This window comes from Atta cephalotes (genome assembly GCF_000143395.1).
Source record: "Atta cephalotes unplaced genomic scaffold scaffold00018, whole genome shotgun sequence".
Classification (NCBI taxonomy): domain Eukaryota; kingdom Metazoa; phylum Arthropoda; class Insecta; order Hymenoptera; family Formicidae; genus Atta; species Atta cephalotes.
In genome coordinates, this window is record NW_012130082.1 from 3,946,395 (window position 1) to 3,966,303 (window position 19,909).

At 32.3% G+C, this 19,909-nt stretch overlaps 2 protein-coding genes across 2 annotated transcripts in view; one reads left to right on the top strand and one right to left on the bottom strand.

The window, feature by feature from the left end:
• Positions 1-12,554: 12,554 nt before the first annotated feature.
• LOC105618777 (O-acetyl-ADP-ribose deacetylase MACROD2-like) lies at positions 12,555-14,068 on the bottom strand. Its single transcript, XM_012200309.1, has 6 exons — positions 14,054-14,068; positions 13,871-13,982; positions 13,517-13,771; positions 13,140-13,256; positions 12,833-13,041; positions 12,555-12,747 (listed from the first exon to the last, which is right to left on the bottom strand). Exons 1-6 carry the CDS (start codon positions 14,066-14,068, stop codon positions 12,661-12,663), a joined length of 795 nt encoding a protein of 264 aa, XP_012055699.1. The 3' UTR covers positions 12,555-12,660.
• A 4,286-nt stretch (positions 14,069-18,354) lies between these two features.
• LOC105618895 overlaps positions 18,355-19,909 on the top strand; it is a 25,355-nt gene continuing 23,800 nt past the window's right edge. The window contains exons 1-2 of the mRNA XM_012200426.1: positions 18,355-18,397; positions 19,711-19,847. Of these exons, the coding sequence (XP_012055816.1) occupies positions 18,355-18,397; positions 19,711-19,847 (180 nt within the window). The remainder of the gene's footprint in view (positions 18,398-19,710; positions 19,848-19,909) is intronic.

A 19,909-nucleotide genomic window follows, 5' to 3' on the forward strand; every position in this document is an offset into this window, starting at 1 on the left:
TAATAATTATTTAGTACGTACTACTACGATATATAATTATACGATGTATATATATTATATATATTATATATATATATATATATATATATATATATATATATATAATAAAGTGATTATTATATCGCTTTAATTGACCAACAAATCAATTCAAAATCTTCTCTTGATTAATTTTGTCAGAAAAATTACTTATTTTATTTATTATTTGTGACTACATAAATAAAACAACTAAGCTATTATTATTAAATTGAGAAAAATATAATTTAGAATAGTATATAATCGCATTATATTAAAAATACAAATAAAATCTATAATTTTATGATATTCTCTCGTTTCACTTAAGTTTTACCTAAGATTTCTATCTAATCGAGTGGAACAAGAAATCTACGGAAATGTTGAAAGAGAAAAATGTCGACAACAGAGAAAAAGAACATTGTCTGAAAGAAAAGATGTGAATATATACCAAAAGGAAAAGAAATACGTGTATACCGGGTGATCCACGCTTACCACGATAGCCAATATTTTCAAGTATTATATAAATATTACGTGAAAAGATCTGTATATAATATAATAGACAAACAGTTATAGATTCAGAACTAAATGAAATATAACTTTTTAAATAATTCATATAATTTTTAAATCGATATTCGAATGTAATTGCAATTCTTTAAATGTAATTCTTTAAATGGAAAACCAATTATTCAGTTTATTAATAACTATAAACAAAAAATACTTCATAAAAACAATTACATTTTTTCCAGAAAATTTTTATCATATTAATTTTTGCGCTAACAAATAATAAAGATTTATAGAGCTCTTATAATGTATAATATACATAATATATCATAAATCGAATATATTGCCGTTATATTCTTTTGTTAAAATCTTTTCTTAAAATTTTGATCACACCTAATAACATTAGATTCGAAGATCAAGATCACATGTGATATTATGTGAATCACTCTATGCAGTTCATACAATTGACAGTATAAGTGTGCGTGGAGAGTTCGTATCTCTCGGGATTGATTGGGTGAAACAAGGTTGGCGAAAGTCGTCCCTCAGTATTGAGATTAATAATCCCGATGGGCATTATCTCCTTCACTACGTGACTATACGAGGAAAACGATCGATACTGCTATAAAAAAATCCAGTTAATTCCACGATTACGGTCAGCAATAACAAGCGTAACAACGTAATAAATTCATTGATTTTTAGGAAAATTTACTAAGGTGGACACATATCTCTTTAAGATTATCGTACAAATTAAGATCACATATGATTCGTGAAGTTTTAGTATTTTAAAACAAAAATCATGTTCATATTAATAATTTCATTAAAAATCAAGCAATGATAGATTTTTATGCAAAAATGTAATTCATTAATGTATTTCAACGAATAAGATAACTTTTAACCTTTTTTTAATTACAAATCTTTGTATAAGCGTTTACTTCCGACATGTAAATAACATTTGACGAGAAATCGTTAAAATACACACAAACAATAAAAAAAAAGAAAAGTTAATATTTACGCAATTTTTATTCTATCTCGCGTGAATAATAATTGCACCCGTGCACGTGTGTACTTATATAGAAACTAATGAATATTGAATTAATATGTTTGAGAAAGCGAAATAGTCTCCCCGTGTGTTTCATGCGCATTTTGTGCAGCGACACGTGACCAGGAATAAGGAATTAAAAAAGAAATTACGGAAAAAGTTTCTTGTATAAAACTAAAGGAATCGCACAATAATTAAAAATTAAAACATAATTAATTCTAATTATCTAATATAGAGATCTAACACAAAAAATAATTATGCATTATCCGAGATAATAGTTATCCAATTTGAAGAAAATTGTTAAAACTATTAAATTAAAGATAAAAATCAAAATTTATCCCAAGCAGATTACAAAATTTGCATATTTAATCTCTGCTTAAACGAGATAATACTTGAAGAAAAAGCACGGTGTCATTTATCAAACATGTAAACGGTGAGAAACAGCGAAATGATATGAACCGCAAGCGCCGATAACGATTCCAGCAGGCCGTTGAAGACGCTCGTAAAGTTCATAAGACAAACACTACTTTATGAGCAAACGAACATTACCTCACAATTAAACATAATTAAAAATTGTAACCTATGTGACGTGTTACATAAAAATGCGGTGTCGCCCATTTACGAAAATCGGCAACACATTTATATTTCATATCTTTGGATTCAATAAATACAGACGCATTTTAATGCTATCTTGATATTGTGCAACGTACATATTTTTATGTAAACACTTACAAAGTAAGATCAAATCATCTTTCATCCTTTCCAATTATCTATCTATTTAAAATATTAACAATGCTATATTCTTAGTTTCACATTTATCTATCATTTACTATGATTCCATTTTATATTTTCATAGTTTTTTATAGATGTTACCTCTAACTAGATATTATCTTTAAATATATTATCTTCAAACAGTGTTTTTAGCATATGACACGAAAAAAGGCCAACGAAAAAACCCTCGATGATTCAAACATAAAATCGAATTATCGATTAAGAAAAGGCAAAGAAGCATTGGAGAAGCATTCTCTACTAAACATCTTGATACATAGTCCTGTCACTTTAGTGTGATACGATACTGAATTACGTCAAGTTACTATATGACAACTATATCAAATGTAATTTAATGTACAATATGAAATGCATGAGTGTTTTGATTTGATGCCAATTTTCAGAATACAATGAGATTCTAAACTAAAATTTTAGTTGCAGTTGCAGATTGTGAACAAAATTTTTTTTCAGAACAATAAAAATCAGATAAAAAAATATCAATATGTTGTATGGTGATTGATTGAATTGTACCATCAGAAAACCGATTTAGGAAGTAATATTTTCATGTCATATAAAAATATATATATATATATTTTTTTTCTCTATTAATACATTAAAAAATCATTCGCTTACTGAATTTTAATAAATATTTATTTCAATATAGTATTAATTAAATATTTATTGAATGCAAATATATATATATATATATTTAGTATAAGAATCCTTAATTTAATCATCATTTTACTCAACTAAATATTTATTTAATGTAAGCAATATTTAATTAGTACTATTTAAAAAAAATATATATTGAGATTTAATAAATTTTTTCCCAGTGCATAAATGTGAATTCACGTGCTTAACTAAGGATGCCAGTTTGGTTTGGAGTATCTTTAAGATTAAGACCAAGCATGATAAAATCCTGATTGAAGGATTACACAACGAAAATCGTGACACACGGAAGTGCGTGCGTACTCACGCAATGTACATACGCGCGCATGATGATGTAAACGGGCGTTTGATAGATGACCATAGGTAGATGTGATAACAGCTGCAGGACATCGCGGGACGAATTGTTGCGATCTTAAGAAAATATTCACGGTGACATTATTTCACTGTGAACAGGTGTTTCGAATATACTTTCGTTCCACAGCCACCTGCGAAACATTAGCCGCTAATTATAGAGCAAATTTTGCACACACAAGCTTTGAAACTACCCGAAAGCATTCGAGCGGGTGGAACATATGTAAATTTTGAGAATATCTGTACAAACTGATCGCTCGTATATTCAGTAATATAATGAATTATACAATTATTACGGTAAAGAATATATAATAAAGAGGTTGCAGCTTTCTCTATCAATGACGTAATTGTGCATGCATAATATTATGACTAAACCGATCACTATCAAAATGACATTGACAATAAAATTTTCTTTCACTATTTAACATTGGAAAAATACAAGAAATTATAAACAAGAAATTATTATTAGTAAAGCAACATTAGTCTTTTCTGCATTGAAAAAAAAAAAATTTTAATAAATATTTGTTTGAATAGTTATACGTAAATATTTACTAAATGTAAACATACATTTATTTGATATAAAACCATTGATTTAGCTATCATTTCTTATTGAATAAATATTTATTTACTATAAGTAAATGTTTACTTAATACGATTCAAAGAAATATGTATTAAAAATTTAATAAATTTTTTTTATTGCTTCGAAAAACGATATATCCGTAGCAGAAAACTAATATCTCTAAATTCTTCTATTATTGTATTTCACAGTCAAACGTGTAATGTGGCATAGCAAGCAGAGTTACGTAATTGTGATCAATATTATACCAACTTTAATTGTTTACGGTGTGGAAATATGGTAAGCTTAAATTGAAATCACATCTGTAAAAGGTTGAAAACCTTGCGAATGTAATTTGCTTGCAAAATGTTCAAGATAATGTGCTTATGGATGCAAGTAGAAATCTAGAGTGTATTTGGAGTCACGCAAAATTAGGTCCTAGACTACCGTCCCTATGAACTAGGTCTTACTAGGTCATCGGCACACGCGCAGATAGGACATGCAGCCAGGGGCGACTACAGATTTTATTGGAACTCGTCCACAAGATTTGAATGCTAAATTTCTTACTATTTTTCTTATCCAAATATCAAATTAGATATAAAATTGTTTCCAGCAAATTTTGCCATTAAATCTTAGTTCGGATCAATGATAATAACTTGTACAATCTACATTCGATTCAGTTATTGATCAAGCCATCTCTTTCTTCTCTTTTTCTACGATATAAACATTTATATTTTATATATTACGTATATTGCGTTTTTTTAACATGTATCAATTATTTACTTTGATTTCCATATAAACATATTATCACAGTTTTGTTATTTCTGTTTTATTATCAGAAAAAAAGTAATACCATAATAATACTTTAGGGATTGTACAAAATATAATCGCCGATATCGTATCAAATGTAAATATCAATAGTTCTCTCATCGAATTTATCCGCGGCAACGTACGTGTCAAAATGCTGTACCGTTATCGGGCAATACATCACCAATTTCGTCGTGCCGAATGGTGCGTGCGTTTCTCGTGCAATTCCTGCGGCTTTTTGCCAGTGGACAAAATTGCGATAGCACAACGAGGAAAGGTATTACATAAAGCTAGAAGCTCGGCTTCCATAGCGTAATCCAAGAATAAATCGTCGCCGGGCGACGGATTCTCACACGTTAAGAAGATTACTCTGTCTCTCGATTCACCCTATCTCTATCGTTGCTGCCTTTGAAAGCGCACTTTGCTCATTTAGTCCGTACAAGGACGATAAATCAATCGTGTACTGAATGTGTTAAGCATATATGAAATGACAGTAAATGCTGGAAGATCAAAGGGATTATATTGATTTGTTTATTTATTATAACAAATTTTACGAAATTGAAATAAAAGGATGAATACACAAATAGAAATAGATGGTTTTCTGACGATAAGAATTTAATGTTTTTGAATACTTCCAATTAAGTGCAATTATAAATAGACTAAGGTATTGTCAAAGTTTAGGTAACTGTACTTATAGGTGCCATACACTTTGTCAGCGAGTATGCGATAATTACATCGTGCGATGCGACACCTATAGGGACACGACATTACAGAGTTGTTCCGGCAAGTTAGTTTATCATTAGGATGTATCATTAGGAGAACAATGACGATGTAACGCGAGCGGCGTCGCGTATCAAACACCGATTGCAGCGTATCCGCGCTCGTGAAAGTACAAAAAGCAATTAAAGTAGAACATAATGTGCAGAATGAACAAGGAATATTTCCTGATGATAAATCCTACCACTTTTATAATTGCTACGTTTTTTCATTACTTGTTTTTTTATTCTTTTTATACATGACGCTTTCGGCTACAAAAAACAATTTATGAATGTCATTCATAGTAGAGTCATTGTTCCCTCTCTCTTTTAAATAAAATTTTATTTATATTGTTATTTCTGAACTATAATAGAAAAATATTTTAGCGAAAGCGTTATTCAATTGCAAATTATAAATTAAACTATTGATATATCTACAAGTAAATAAATTTTTTTAGCAAGATATATCTTTAAAAGATATTTCTTTAAAAGCTGAACTTGAATTAAAACTAATACAAAAATATTCAAATTCATTTATGATCAGTAGTCGATGAAACGTTAGAATAAGGTAGAATTTTTGTACCAATCGATAGAGAGGTCAGCACTCTTTCGAGGGAGAGAAAAGAAAGGATGGGTAAAGAGCCAGACAAGTAATAAAAAACTGTTTCGATCGGCAAGAGTAACCGATGCTGCCAGACTACAAGGAAATGGGCGGTCATGAACACGTTTCCGAGCCACTCAATGGGATGGCAACATATTGTCACAATAGAAACTTTTACAATAACATGTTTCCGATACAGCAAATACCAAAGCCGTACACGTGTACGTTGAATGCTCAATACGTTCGAGAAGTTTGAGACTAAGCAAACGCAACTCAATTCATTTTGTTTGCAAAGAAAAGTGGGATTCTTAAAGATTACAACCGTAATTAAAATTAGATTTACTCTATGTTTATTTTATTCCCGTTTCTATCGCTATAGATTAACTTTAATCTCGATTCAACTTATTTTTCATCCTTTTCTAGTTCTAAGAATTAAAAAAAGAAAAGTAAGATGGAATCAAGATTAAGTTAATTTGGTACATTGATGGAAATGGATATTAAATCTATGAGTTAATCTACCAATGTAGATTAACTCAGTTCAACTTGCTTTTCATTTTTTTTTTAATTCTTAGAATCAGAAAGAAATGAAGAGTTAGTGGAATCAAAATTAAAATTAAACTACATGCAGAGGAAATAAATGATGATTATTAACGAGTAAAATTTAAACTACAAATAAACTTTTATCTATGGAAATGTACTTGTAAGCTTCATTAAACTTTCATTATTTAATATGCTTCGTGAATGCGAAAAGTTTTATTTCATCAGACACTCTGCGAAGCTACGTTTAGCACCCATCGATTATACGATAATATGAAATCGTTGAGCGTCAATGCGTAAACAATAGCACAGAGCGGATTGCCTGAACCACAGCTTTCTACGTAATTATAGAAAGCAAATGCTATTTATTCTTTATCGTTGACACATTTCGGTGCACACACTATGACGCTTTGATACCTCCGCCATGAGAGAAATCTGTTTTATAACAGATTATTTGTTACATTTCTAAACATGCTTGCGCAATTCGCAAGCTTTGCTCTAATTTATTTTTTACATTCGCTTTAATTCACTTTAATATTAACGTTGCTAACGTTAATAATAATCTGTAGCTAAAATCAAAATGAACGATGAATTAAAATGCAAAAAATTCTTAAAACGTTTTTTAATAAAATGTCAGAAATTATCATTCGCTAACTTCAAATTATTTTTTGAATTATATGATTAGTATTTTAATTATCGCAAAAATAGGAAATAGCAGTGTATTAAAGATACACACAAGAAGTGTATCTTGAAGTTTGATTTAGTAACGATTATATTCATAAAATATGAAAAAAAAAAAAAACGAAATATTCTTTCTTCGTATATTAAAGTAAATTTCTTATATTAAAATTTCATGTAAGTTACACGATTCGTTTTTTTCGAAATTAAGTCATTTATACTAATCGCAAAGTATTGAATTTTTGATAACATTTGATGAGCTTTTAACACGTGCTTCGTCTCGATCGGTAGCGACATGCTACGGCGATAGTAGAGATATAAAACGTTCAATAATTGTGCACTATTCCAGAAATCGAACGAATCAACACGCATGCAACGGAAACGAAAGATCTATTTGATTCAAAAACTTATACCCTTAAAGCCTATTTTACAATTGTATAAGCGTAGTTGTAAGTGATTGCAAGAACTGATCAATTACAGTTGAATATAAGAAGAGTATTCGATTGTGATTGGTCAATTCTTATAACTCACAACTAGGCAATATGCAATTTTAGAGTAAGCTTCACGATTGTACGATCCTTTCCTCACGTGTTGAAGTTAGAAAAAAATTCTTTCAATTAATATTCATAATTTAAAATTTATATGAAAATTTATTCTAGCAAAAAATTTTCTGATTAATAGCGATTTGCGATCTCTTGTGTTTATTTTCGTATAAAATGCCCTGCATGATTCACGTTTCAAATAAAAAAACGACATGGATTTCCTTAATCCTTACATATAATGATTTTCCAATTTTTTACACACGATGAGTCATTCGTGCCCCCGGATTAATTTTCATCACTTTAACAAATATATTACACAAATTATTTAGTGATTTTTATATATACTTTAACATTTTTAGAAAATATTGATAAGATTGTGAATTCAAAAGAATTATATAAATGTAATTAATTACTTGATGTTTCTGGTTTTTTTGAAGAAAATAAATGTGTAGAACAAAGAACTAATCATATGATGTAGAACTCCAGTTTATTTAACGAGGAACAGTGTCGCGAATAATTGTATGTTTATGGCCAATATAATCGATTCTTATATTTAAGATTGTCTTAAATTAATTACAAAGCTGTATTAATCTCTTAAGGCCCGTTTTTACTAATGTAAATTAATCTCGATTCAACTTACTCGTCATCTTTTTCTTATTCTTAAAACTAGAAAAAGATGAAAAGATTATTTGAACCGAGATTAGATTTAAACTTAGAAACGGACATTAGATGATCTTAAAAAAAGAATTGACCATGTAAGAAGACCAGATAAATCAATTTCAAGAATGTGAGAAATCATATTTAAAATAATGTGACCAATTAGACATTTGTGACCAATTAGAAATTGATCAAATTTTATAAGTCAGTATAATTAGAAATGTGCCACTGATCAGAAATTTGCCTCCAATTATATTCAGCTGTTATTACGCGCAACATGATACACCTGGTCTTTTTATATCAAAGAATTGACTATGAATACCGGCATATGTGATTCTCTATCAATTTAATGTTTTATCAGACAGAGCTCATTAGTAAAACTCTTATCGAATTTTGACATTAAAATTCGATGAAACAGAAACTCAGAAACTGATTCCTACACTGATTTCTACATAATAAACATTAAGTAAATTATAAAGTAAAGAGAAAATTAACAAATATGGATACACAGCGGATCGATTCTAGGGCGAATCTGCACGCTCTGATAGAGTAAAACCGCTCCCAAAAGGGAGGAAGAAAGATCTTCCTTTTGTTTGAGAAGTATAATGGAGAAGTATAATGAAGGATAATGGACGAAAATTTAGGAAAGCTAGTACTGATTGAAATAAGCCGAGAAAGAGAGAGAGAAATGGAAGGACAAAAAGAGACAGAAATAGAGAGCGGGGGCAGAAAACCTCTTCGGAGCCAAATCGAGAAAGGAAGAGGAAGAAAGAAAGAGAGAGAGAGAGAGAGAGAGAGAGAAGAGAGAGAAGAGAGAGGAGCAAGAAAAACGAAGTGACTCCTCGCAGCAAACTCGGTTGGCTACTCCTTCTCTCTCTCCCTGCTTTTTTGGACACTTAGGGCATCGTGCACTCACCTACGCACACGCAACTCTCCCGTATGCATTCATATACCCACATATAAGAACGTTACACGCAGGAACTCCCTTTTCTCTCTCTCTCTCTTTCTCTCTTATATTTCAACAATAAATACATACGTGTTGAGATGCATACATGCGAGCTAAGCCTCGGCGACAACGTCGGCGGTTACGAGGACGCACGAGGACGAAGGCGGTGACGGTGGCGATTGACAGCAGTGGTAGTAGTCGTCGTGATGATCGTGGCGATGGTGATGGTAACGGTGTATGCGATAAGTGAACGGGGGCGGCAAGTTATAATATACGCGAAGACGGCAACGGGCGCCGACGGCTTTAGATTTCCGTCGGCGCGTGCGACGATTCGCGGGTGACGGCGAGACCTCGCCGACGAGCACGGGAGAGACGTCCAGGACACGGCGTTCGCACGTTGCATAAATGATCACCTCCTCGGTGACCGTACATCGGCGGAGATGATGGAGTCTCTCAGCGGGTGCGGGTGTGCGCGCGCGCGCGCGTCCGCGCGAGAGCGCTCACGGTCGTTCGCTGTGTCTGTCTCTTCCCTCCCTTCTCCCCTCTATCTATCTCTCTCTTCTCCTCGCTCAATCCGTCCTTATAAGTTCGTCTTTTTCCTTCTTTCTCTCTCGCGGACGACAGTTCTTTTTTTTTCAGCTCTCACTCGCGCACGCACAAGGTTCGTTTCTCACTTCCTTTCTTTCTTGGCGGTTTTACCTCTTCCGATCGCCGTTTCTCTCACTTCACCGCGTCTTTCTCCCTCGCGCTCTCCTCCTTGTCCGTCAGTAACCTAGAAGCGGCCGCGGCGGCCATTCAGGAGTTACGGTACCCTCGTCCGTCCGTTTCGTCGTACGTACGTCTCGTCCTCGTCTCGTCTCTCTCTCTCTCTCTCTCTCTCTCTCTCTCTCTCTCTCTTTCTCTCTCTATCTCGTCGAGATCAAGTGGCGGCTCTTTCGTTTTCTCTCTCTCTCTCTTTTTCTCTTCCCTCCAGGTATATCGCGATTACTTCACGTTCCTCTTCTTCACGTTCGGTGTGTCGAACGTACGCGAGGTCGAACGCAAATATGATGCTGTTCACGCCGCGAGCGCATGCACGTTTCGTTCGCCCATTACGGCACGCTCGCTCGTGCTCTCCTCGCGTTGCACGACGACGACTCGACTCCGAGCGGGCGTAGGCTACGACGACGATGACGATCGTTCGACGCGAACGGGCCACGGCACGCTTACGACGCTTGGACACACTCGGCTGTCGGCTCGCGACGCTCGCTCGCCGCTCGGAGCAATACGCGGCACCGACCGGCGCACGATCGCCAACGCTACAACGCTCTCGGCTCTGCTATCGACACACTCAGTGTGTGTGCGCTCTCTATCTTTCTCGTGCTCTTTCTCCCCAACACTGTACCTCACTCTATTCACTGGGCGTACGATCGCGATCGCACAGCGCACACCCTCGCCACGGGCACCGTAGATCGGCGAGGAGCGACCGACTGTAGAGAGTCCCTTGGGTGTGCTCGAGGCGACGGCAGGCGACAGTAACGACGGCCACGGCGACGACAGCGACGATCTTGATCACGACGGCAACGACGAGCACGACGCGTTGATATTTATCGTATCGTCGCGAGACACAAACGCGACAAGTTCGCGACTCGTACGATCGGGCCGGTCCTCAGTGTTCAGGAATATTCGCCCATTTGTGACAAATTTCCCGTCTCCGAGATACACCGCGTTAATGACCGACCAACCCCCACCTATCGCCACGCACATATATCACAGCACCTCGGGTTTTTCATGATGGCGACGCGCCGTCGTCGACCCACAAGATGGCGCGCCAGTCGCCAACAGCAGCCATTCAGTCTAGTTGCGCGTATTTTAAATCAAGCGATGTTGACTTCAGGGCGATCAGAGCATTTCGGAGTATCGAACAGCAAATCATTTCGCGCGAAAATCCCAAATCGATCGTGAATTTTCGAAAATTATATGTTAAAAAAATTCTAATAATTCAGAATTCAAAAAATTGTAAATTTAGTTTAAATTAAATTAATTTGTAAATAATTTATAAAAATTGTTAATAATTTATAAAATAATTATTAATAATTAATGATTATTGTTAAAAACTATTATTGATAAGTATTAATAGAAATTATTGTTATTAATCATTAATAATAATAATTATTATTAATCCTTAATAACCATTAAAGACAATAATAATCATTATTAATTATTAATTAATTGACATTAAATGAATTATTTACAAGTTCTTAAATTATTACTATTAAAAATTAATTATTTTATTTATATAATGTATTTAAGTATTTTAATTTCAAGTTTTTTAAATTTAATTTTTAATTTTAACGACAAAATTATTACTTCTAGCGAATTCGATCATTTTGCAATACACTAGATTACTGCATATTAAAAGCTGCCATATGTGAACTTAGCAAAATTAAATGTAAAGGTATATAAATATGTTTTAAACAATCAAGTACTTAATAATGACATTGTTAAATATATATTACTTCATTGTCAAAGTTGATTATTTTAAAACATCTTAATTAGATACTTTATATAAAATACCTTTAATATTGACTAATTCAATTATTATAGTATGAATAATCGAATTCATTATTATCATTGTTTTTATTTCAAAAATTAATTCATAATCCCCCTATCCTGAGATAACATTCCTAAGGAGTTACAACATACGGTATTGTTTGAATTTATAAATTTAAGAAAATACAAGGAATTTCTTTTAGAATTAAGGTCTAATTGTTTTAATTAACGTATAAAGTTAATAATTATTTCTTTTTATGCATGGCAATTTATCATAGTATTAATTCATCGTAGGATGCGATTCATTTCACGCTGCAAATGCTTTGAAGCATTCTTTGATTAATCAATTTGGTGAAATTCTTTCTTATGATTGGTCGACGAAATATTTGCAGCGTTAAGTAGATCGCATCTCTAATTAAGCAATTATTTTTCCAATTTAAAGATCAAAATCTAAGATTATGTAAAATTATGTAAGTTTGTGAAAAACATTTGTCATAAATAACACTCAAAGAAAATGTCCAGATTCATCAGAATCGTGAATAGCTATTAGAACTGATTCATTTTGGAAATAAAAAGAATTGAGAAAGGAATAACTACCTAGTATATTATAATTCAATGTGAATACTTATTCCTCAAATACAATCTAAAATTACACCAAACATGTTGTGAAGGACTTTGCTGAAGCAGAAATTTATCTATCAACAAATATTTAATCAAGGGCGAAGTATTTTTGCAATAGCTCCTCATATATGTCTTTATCAGTGTCCAGAAATAAGCAAAAGATGACTCTGTCCACCTGAAAAGTTATAATAAAAATTTGATGTGTACTTTTAATTGTAAATACTAAAATAACAATTTGTTAAATGCATGTGCAATCTTACAATATCTTTATTATCAAGGAGAAACTTTTTAACGGTCGATATAGCTACTTTGGCCGCTGGCCTTTGTGGATATCCATAAATTCCAGTTGATATGCATGGAAATGCGATAGTACGCAGATAATTCTCTTTAGCCAGAATCAGACTATTCTCGTAACATTCTTTTAATTTATCCGGCTTTTCACCTTGTGGACCAACCGTGTGGATAATATCTAGAATAAATAAAATTACATTTACATTTTGTTTCAATTTAATTAAATTAATTTTTTAATAAAATGTAAATTATGAGCTCTTGCAACAAATTATTTACATTTCGCTGGCAGCTCGTAACCTGCTGTAATTTTAGCTTCGCCAACTTTGCATCCTTTTAATGTCGCGCATTCCTTCCTTAAATATGGCCCTGCTGCTCGATGAATGGCTCCGTCAACTAAAATATTTGTCATTATTTCATAGGTAGAAACATCTTATATCTCTCAAGTACATAAAGTTACAAAATACATATGTTCATCAGATAAAACAGCTTTGTGACTTTTATAAAAATGTAAAATTCTTTAATGTAATTAATCCTTTAGCATAATATTGCTCTTAATTCCTTACTGGATTTAAATAACTAATCATATTAAGAATTTTACAACAGTTGCAAAGCTGCTTTTTCTGCTAAACACAATATTTGAGAACATCTTATACCTCCACCACCTCCCAAAAGACTCGAATTAGCGGCGTTGACAATTGCATCTATCTCAAGCGACGTTATGTCTCCTTGCCACATACATACTTTCTTAGCTAGGATCTCATCGACTTTTTCAGTCTTTTCAACGGTCTTGGTGATATTAGACTTGTTTTTATCCAAATACTCTGACCATGTAGAAATCTGATCGAGAATAGTTATCTCTCCCTTGTAAAAGCTTCTCTTTTTCTCTGGCGGCATGTTCAAGAATCTTTCTATTTAATAAAGAAATAATGAAAAGAGAAAACAGAATACTTCACAATTCCTTGATTGTTTTCCATTTGATTGATCATTAATTAAAAGAGCTTCCTTACGTTTCTCATTTTCGAACGACATCTTCCCTTCGATAGAAGCCACTGAGCTGTTTCTCAAAAGGAAATTTCCAAGGATACGAGTGCTTCTAAAGGAGCAACTAACAACGGTCGCCTAGAAACCAAAAGCAGCGTTCTCGCAACTCTTGGAAATTATGCAGTGCCAGATACGCTCTTCTGCCTTACTTTCAAAGTCAGCATATTTCGCGAGAAACTCCGAAGGACTTGTCAATCATTAACGTCACGTTTCTGCGATTGAATACAGTGTCACCGCAAATTTTATCGTGTCCTGAGAACTGCTCAAATTACCGCGAAAACACAAGTTCTCCTCTCTCGATCGCAATTGCTTGCAATCATTATTATCGCGATTGCGATAATCAATGATTCTGGCACAGTATACTGTGATTCTGGTCCGATTTTCTCCAACCGGCAATGGAACTGCCGTCGCCATCTAGATGATCTGGCAATTTCAACTTGCTCTTTGCGCTGCATATTTTCTGCATGAGTAGTGTCATCTAGAAGATCTAGAAGCAGCTTGAAGACGTTTTGCACAAAAATAATACCTGATGATAATATATTTTCTGCAATTGTGGAGAGATCACTGGATGTCACTGGAAAAATCTGGAAGTCGATTATTATGTGTATATAAGATATCTTGATCTTATTGGCGAAATTTTTTTTAAAGTCAAATATAAAATGATAGAACATTAAATTATTACATTGAACAAATATTATTTTCCACACAGCAAATATGTATCTAAAATACATCTTAGAGATATCTTAAAGATATATTTGAGATATGTGATATCTTTAAGTTATCTGTCTGATGTATTTCGGAAATTTCTGCTGTATAAATTAAATGTATAATTCATAAAACACTTTATTTAAAATTATATCAACACTATAATGTAATAGAATTTATATTTTTTATATCTAGGAGTTTGTTAAATTAAAAAATTTTTTTGGAATTTCAAAATTATAATTAAGCGTTTCAGAAATATTACAAAAAAAATGTATATATATTATTTTGCTATAAATTTTTTAAAAAGCCGCCAATACTTGAAATGAAGTAAAAATTACAAAAAATGAGCAAATTTATTACAATATTTATAATTTTATTGTTGCTATATACTTAGTGAATTTTGTTTACTTTTATAATTTTTATCTTGTTTTAAAATATATCCCGAATAGCACACTTTATTTGAGGGACGTTCTGGAACGTTCTGCGAACGTTCCAGAACGGTTTCTTAGGACATACATATAAGGATATTCTGAATGTTCTTTGAAACGTTCCTTGCTATTAGGAATAACATCGAATTATCGGGCGTTAAAATTTCCGAAAGACTAATGTGAACTTATAATAGAAAAATGAAATTAAGAGTATCAAATTATAATTTGAAATTGTAATTGATAAAAATAAATCTAATTAAATAAGAGAAATCTTATTTTCGGAAAGTGGATCTTATAGTACTTAAATATTTCTGTGAAAATTTATATATTGTACATATCTAATTCTATAAGCTGCCCTCCAAAATCTTTTTCAATCTCGAAATACAATCATGAATTAACTAGAGTTAACTAGAGTAATAATGTATCACATAAGAGTATCATTTTCCGTAATAAGATATTAAAGAATCTAATATTATATTAAAGAATAAAATAAATGATTTATACCAAAATTTTTTCTTCTTTTTTCATATACGTTCATATATTATTTTTACGTCCACAACATTTTCAAATATTAATAAGAAAAAAGTGCAAGGAAGTCGACTCCCATTCATTTCCACATGTAAAAAGGTAAAGAATCGTCACAAAATAAAATAGACGATCGCTAGTTATTGATAATAAATCAATATTAGTAGTCAATGAACGAATAATTAAGCGTCACTGCATTGCGGCTTCATTTATCAACATTTGTCGAAAAAAAATAGACTACCAATGTAAATGTGTAAATTACATCACATAAAATTAGTGCTATTATACATCGATTTCACGCTATATAAATGCGATATAGACAATTTCATTACAATTATTAATCAAACTGGAATGAGTCGTGATTCGCGTGGGTGTCCATATATGTATATTCGTGGGCGTTTGTAAGTTTATAAGAAAATATACCTTTAACCCAGAGATATTAACCCGTTCCATTCAGCATATCTATCGAAATGTTCTTAGCAGTCACGTAAATGCCATAGTTCTATGTCTTATACTGCAACCAAACCAGCTGTACTTACTTGAGCAAAATCCCAAGATAAATCCCAAGAGAAATTTTCCACGAGAAATAGACAAAAGGTTTCTGTGAGAACTAACTTACTTCAAGCACTTTGAAATTGAGTTTACAATTATAAGGATCACATGTAAAAATGTAGTTTACAGATTTTGTGCATTTTCTCAAATTATTAAAAATGTCTAATTTACTACATATTTAAAAAAAATTTTTTTTCGCATACATGTATTGTACATATGTGTATTTTTTAAATTACCTATATTGCTATTACATAATGTACATAATATAATATATGTATATTCAAGTTTAAAACACATGTTTTAAAACAAAATTTAATTCAATTTGTAGAACTGTAACTCAATGAAAAAGAATAAAAGTTCAGGTTGCACATGAATTTCGATTCTTTATAAAAGTTCAGGTTGCACATGAATTACGATTCTTTGTAAAAATGTCACTTGATTTTATTCTTTTTCATTACATGTGAAAATAATTGTTTGAAATATCGTGATAAATTGAATATTTTCAAAAATTTAAAAAAAAAATGATAAAATTATTATTCGATAAAAACGTTAAATAACTTTAAATGACGACAAATATAATGTCAGCTTTTTGTTTGGAAAAATGTCATAAAGAGAGAAAAATTTATCGCGCAATTGCACTATACAGATACCTTATAAATACACAACATAGATACAATATAGATTTTCTACAACTTTTAAAGTAAATTTTTATACTCTGTAGAGTGAAATCTTACTTTAAAAATTGAGCTTCTTTTTAAGAATAAATTTTCAGTCTTCAGAACGATATTCTATTCCAAAGAATTTAGAGAGGATACAATATAGATATGAAAGATTATAGATACAATTCATTATGCATTTACATTACGCTGCACATAATTTTCGTAAGTCGTAATAATGGAATCTTTAAGATGTTCTGTGGAAGCCGTACGTTTTCCTAATTCGAAAAGAGATTGAAAGTTCGACAGGATTTCGAACTTTCGAAAATACTTTCGAAATAACGAACCGCCCACGTCAGGTCATCGAAATACGACCTTTAAGATCCCGCATGTATTTGTCTGTAGCAAGACCCAATTGTATTACTACATCGCGCCTGTGCTTCATTATGTCTTCGTCTGCAGCGAGAGCAACTGAAAAAGTAGCGGAAGTTTCTATCGGAGCTTGCACACGAGTTATTACATGACACCCGGTGTGTTTATGATTAGAAAAGTTTTGAAATAGATTGTATGAGACACGAGATTATATCTTTCTTTCAACATAGAAATTTATGTGAGTAAAAAATTTAAACTTTCCTCTATTATAACTTAATTCTTTTATTTTTCTCTGAAAAGATATACACATTTCAGATCTCTATCATTAACGAGCGCACGCAAATATGAAAATTATTGGACTTTGTGAAGCAAATATTATAAATTCTCGATTTATTTTTTCAAGCAAAATTATTTCTCGGTGTATGCCAAAGTGAGAAAAAAATGACAATAAAGATTTTATTTTCTATTAAGAAAAGGAGCGAAAAAAGCTAAAATAAAACAATTTTCTCGAATTTTCCTGCGAAACGAAAAAGCAGAAAACAAATTAAGAATTTCAGGATTTCAGCGAAAAACCCATTTTGTCTCAATATTATTTTTATGCTTGCGCAAAATTCCCAAGAGATATTCCCAAGGGACATATAAAGTCAATAAAAATCAAAATGACTTTATCTTAATTCTTGTCAATAAACAGTCAAATTTTGTAATTAAAAAAATTCATCATTTTGACTTGATTATGATGTAAGAATAAAGTCATTTTGACTTTCTCTTGATTTGGTGTGTTTCTTGGGTTGCATATAGATTCGATGCACTCCTAATATGAATGAACAGTCTCTGACAACGAGACGGCTGATGCTAACGTCGATGCTGACGCCGACGCCGACGCCGACGCCGACGACGACGACGTCATCAGCGGGGAAACGGCGGTGGTGGCACCGGTGGTCGGAGTAGTGCTTTTTCCATCGCGTTGTGCAGAACGGCAGCCGCGTAGTAGCGCATGCTGAAAGCCGTCCTATCGATCCATCCACGGTCCCGAGCTTTCTCTCGCTTCTCTTCACAAGCCTCGCGAACGTCGCCACCGAGCAACCGTCCCGACATACGTATCGGGCACGATTTTATACATATATTTCCGTATAACAATATATTCTTCCTCCTTCTTTCGTTTAATTTAATCAGGAAGTGCATCAATCAAGTAGAATCAGCGGCGACAGCGTAATGGCACGTCGGGGCCAACACTGCAGGGCGATTTTTCTATTGTGTGAGTTTTCTCAAAGAGAAAAAATCGTGAACTCTTTCTGGTCAGGAAGGAAGTGCATTGATACGTGTTTTCGCTATATTATATAGTAAGAAGCGAAGTCGTGCCTGTCGTGATCACGAGGATGCGCCAAGTATAATTGTTGAATCGCGCCATTTGAGTCTTAAGTGCATTGAAGACATTATCATTCGAATGAAAAAAAAGTCCTACCACGATTACGTGAGCGAGTTTTCTCGTGGTTACTCAGGTGTTTTAAGTAAATGAAGAGAAGAATAAAATAAGCTAAAAATATATATGAAACGAGATATGCACAGAATTGTTTCTCGTTCCACATGACATGTCAAAGGCTCATAAAAAAATATTAAACGTCAAGAACTGGATATATGGAAAAACTCATTAAAATTATTTTCTACATCTATCTATCTGTCATGAAAAAAATAATCAAAATTAGTAATACTTTCAACGTGTATATCGATGTATTTTCCACTAATTCCAATGGAATTTATAATTGTATGTATAATTTTCGAGATATTACTTTCTAGTATTTTAATTATGTAATTACGTGACTGCAATACTATAGATATTATTGATTTGAGTATGTGAATGTTGAAGGAAGAAAAATAATTGCGTGATAAATGTCATTTTAACAAAATGTCATAAGTTAACATTTTTTTTAGATAAGTTATGCGAGTGTTTCTTTCTTATGATCAAAGATATAAATATAATTTATAATCTAAATGCGTAAATATATTTTTATATTTTAAAATACATTACTGAAAAAAGATTTGATAATAGCTATCAAATATTGAGTAAAATAATTTCAATCAAATGTCCGGTTAATATAACAAAAAACATTTTCACTGTTCTAAATATTTAGTAATTATTACCAAATGCTAATTATTACTACATTATCATGCTTGTCAATGCTTCCTAAATATTCAGAAAAATAAAATTATTTTTGATTATGTTAATCGAACATTTGATAGAAATTATTTCATTCGATTTTTCGGTATACTTTCAAATTTCGCACATGTTTTCTCGTCCTTCCTTCTTAATCCTAATTTCTATACCTAATTGGAGAAATTAGGCAACAGGGAGGAAACTTTTTGAAACAAGAATTATAAGTTACATTTTTCTTGATTAAATATATAATATAAAAATAGCGAGAAACACAAATGTTATAAATTAGATAATAAATTTTTGATAGCGCGCATTTTTACGAATCTTTCTAATTTATTTTTAAACTTTGTAAAACTATTATATGTACGATGCGATGTATTGCGGCATAATTATTTTATTGAAATCATTTTCGACAGGGTGTGTCTCAGGCATAGCGTTTAGTATCCCTGTTCCTTCGCCGATACCGCGACAAGTGGACGAACAACGTTATACTACACGCAGAATGCCGAAAGTCTACGTGGACTACCCTACTCCGAGAACGAGATTACCCTTGGTAAACAAATTTATTTAATTCCTCTACTCTTTATCAATATAATAATTTCTCTCTCTCTCTCT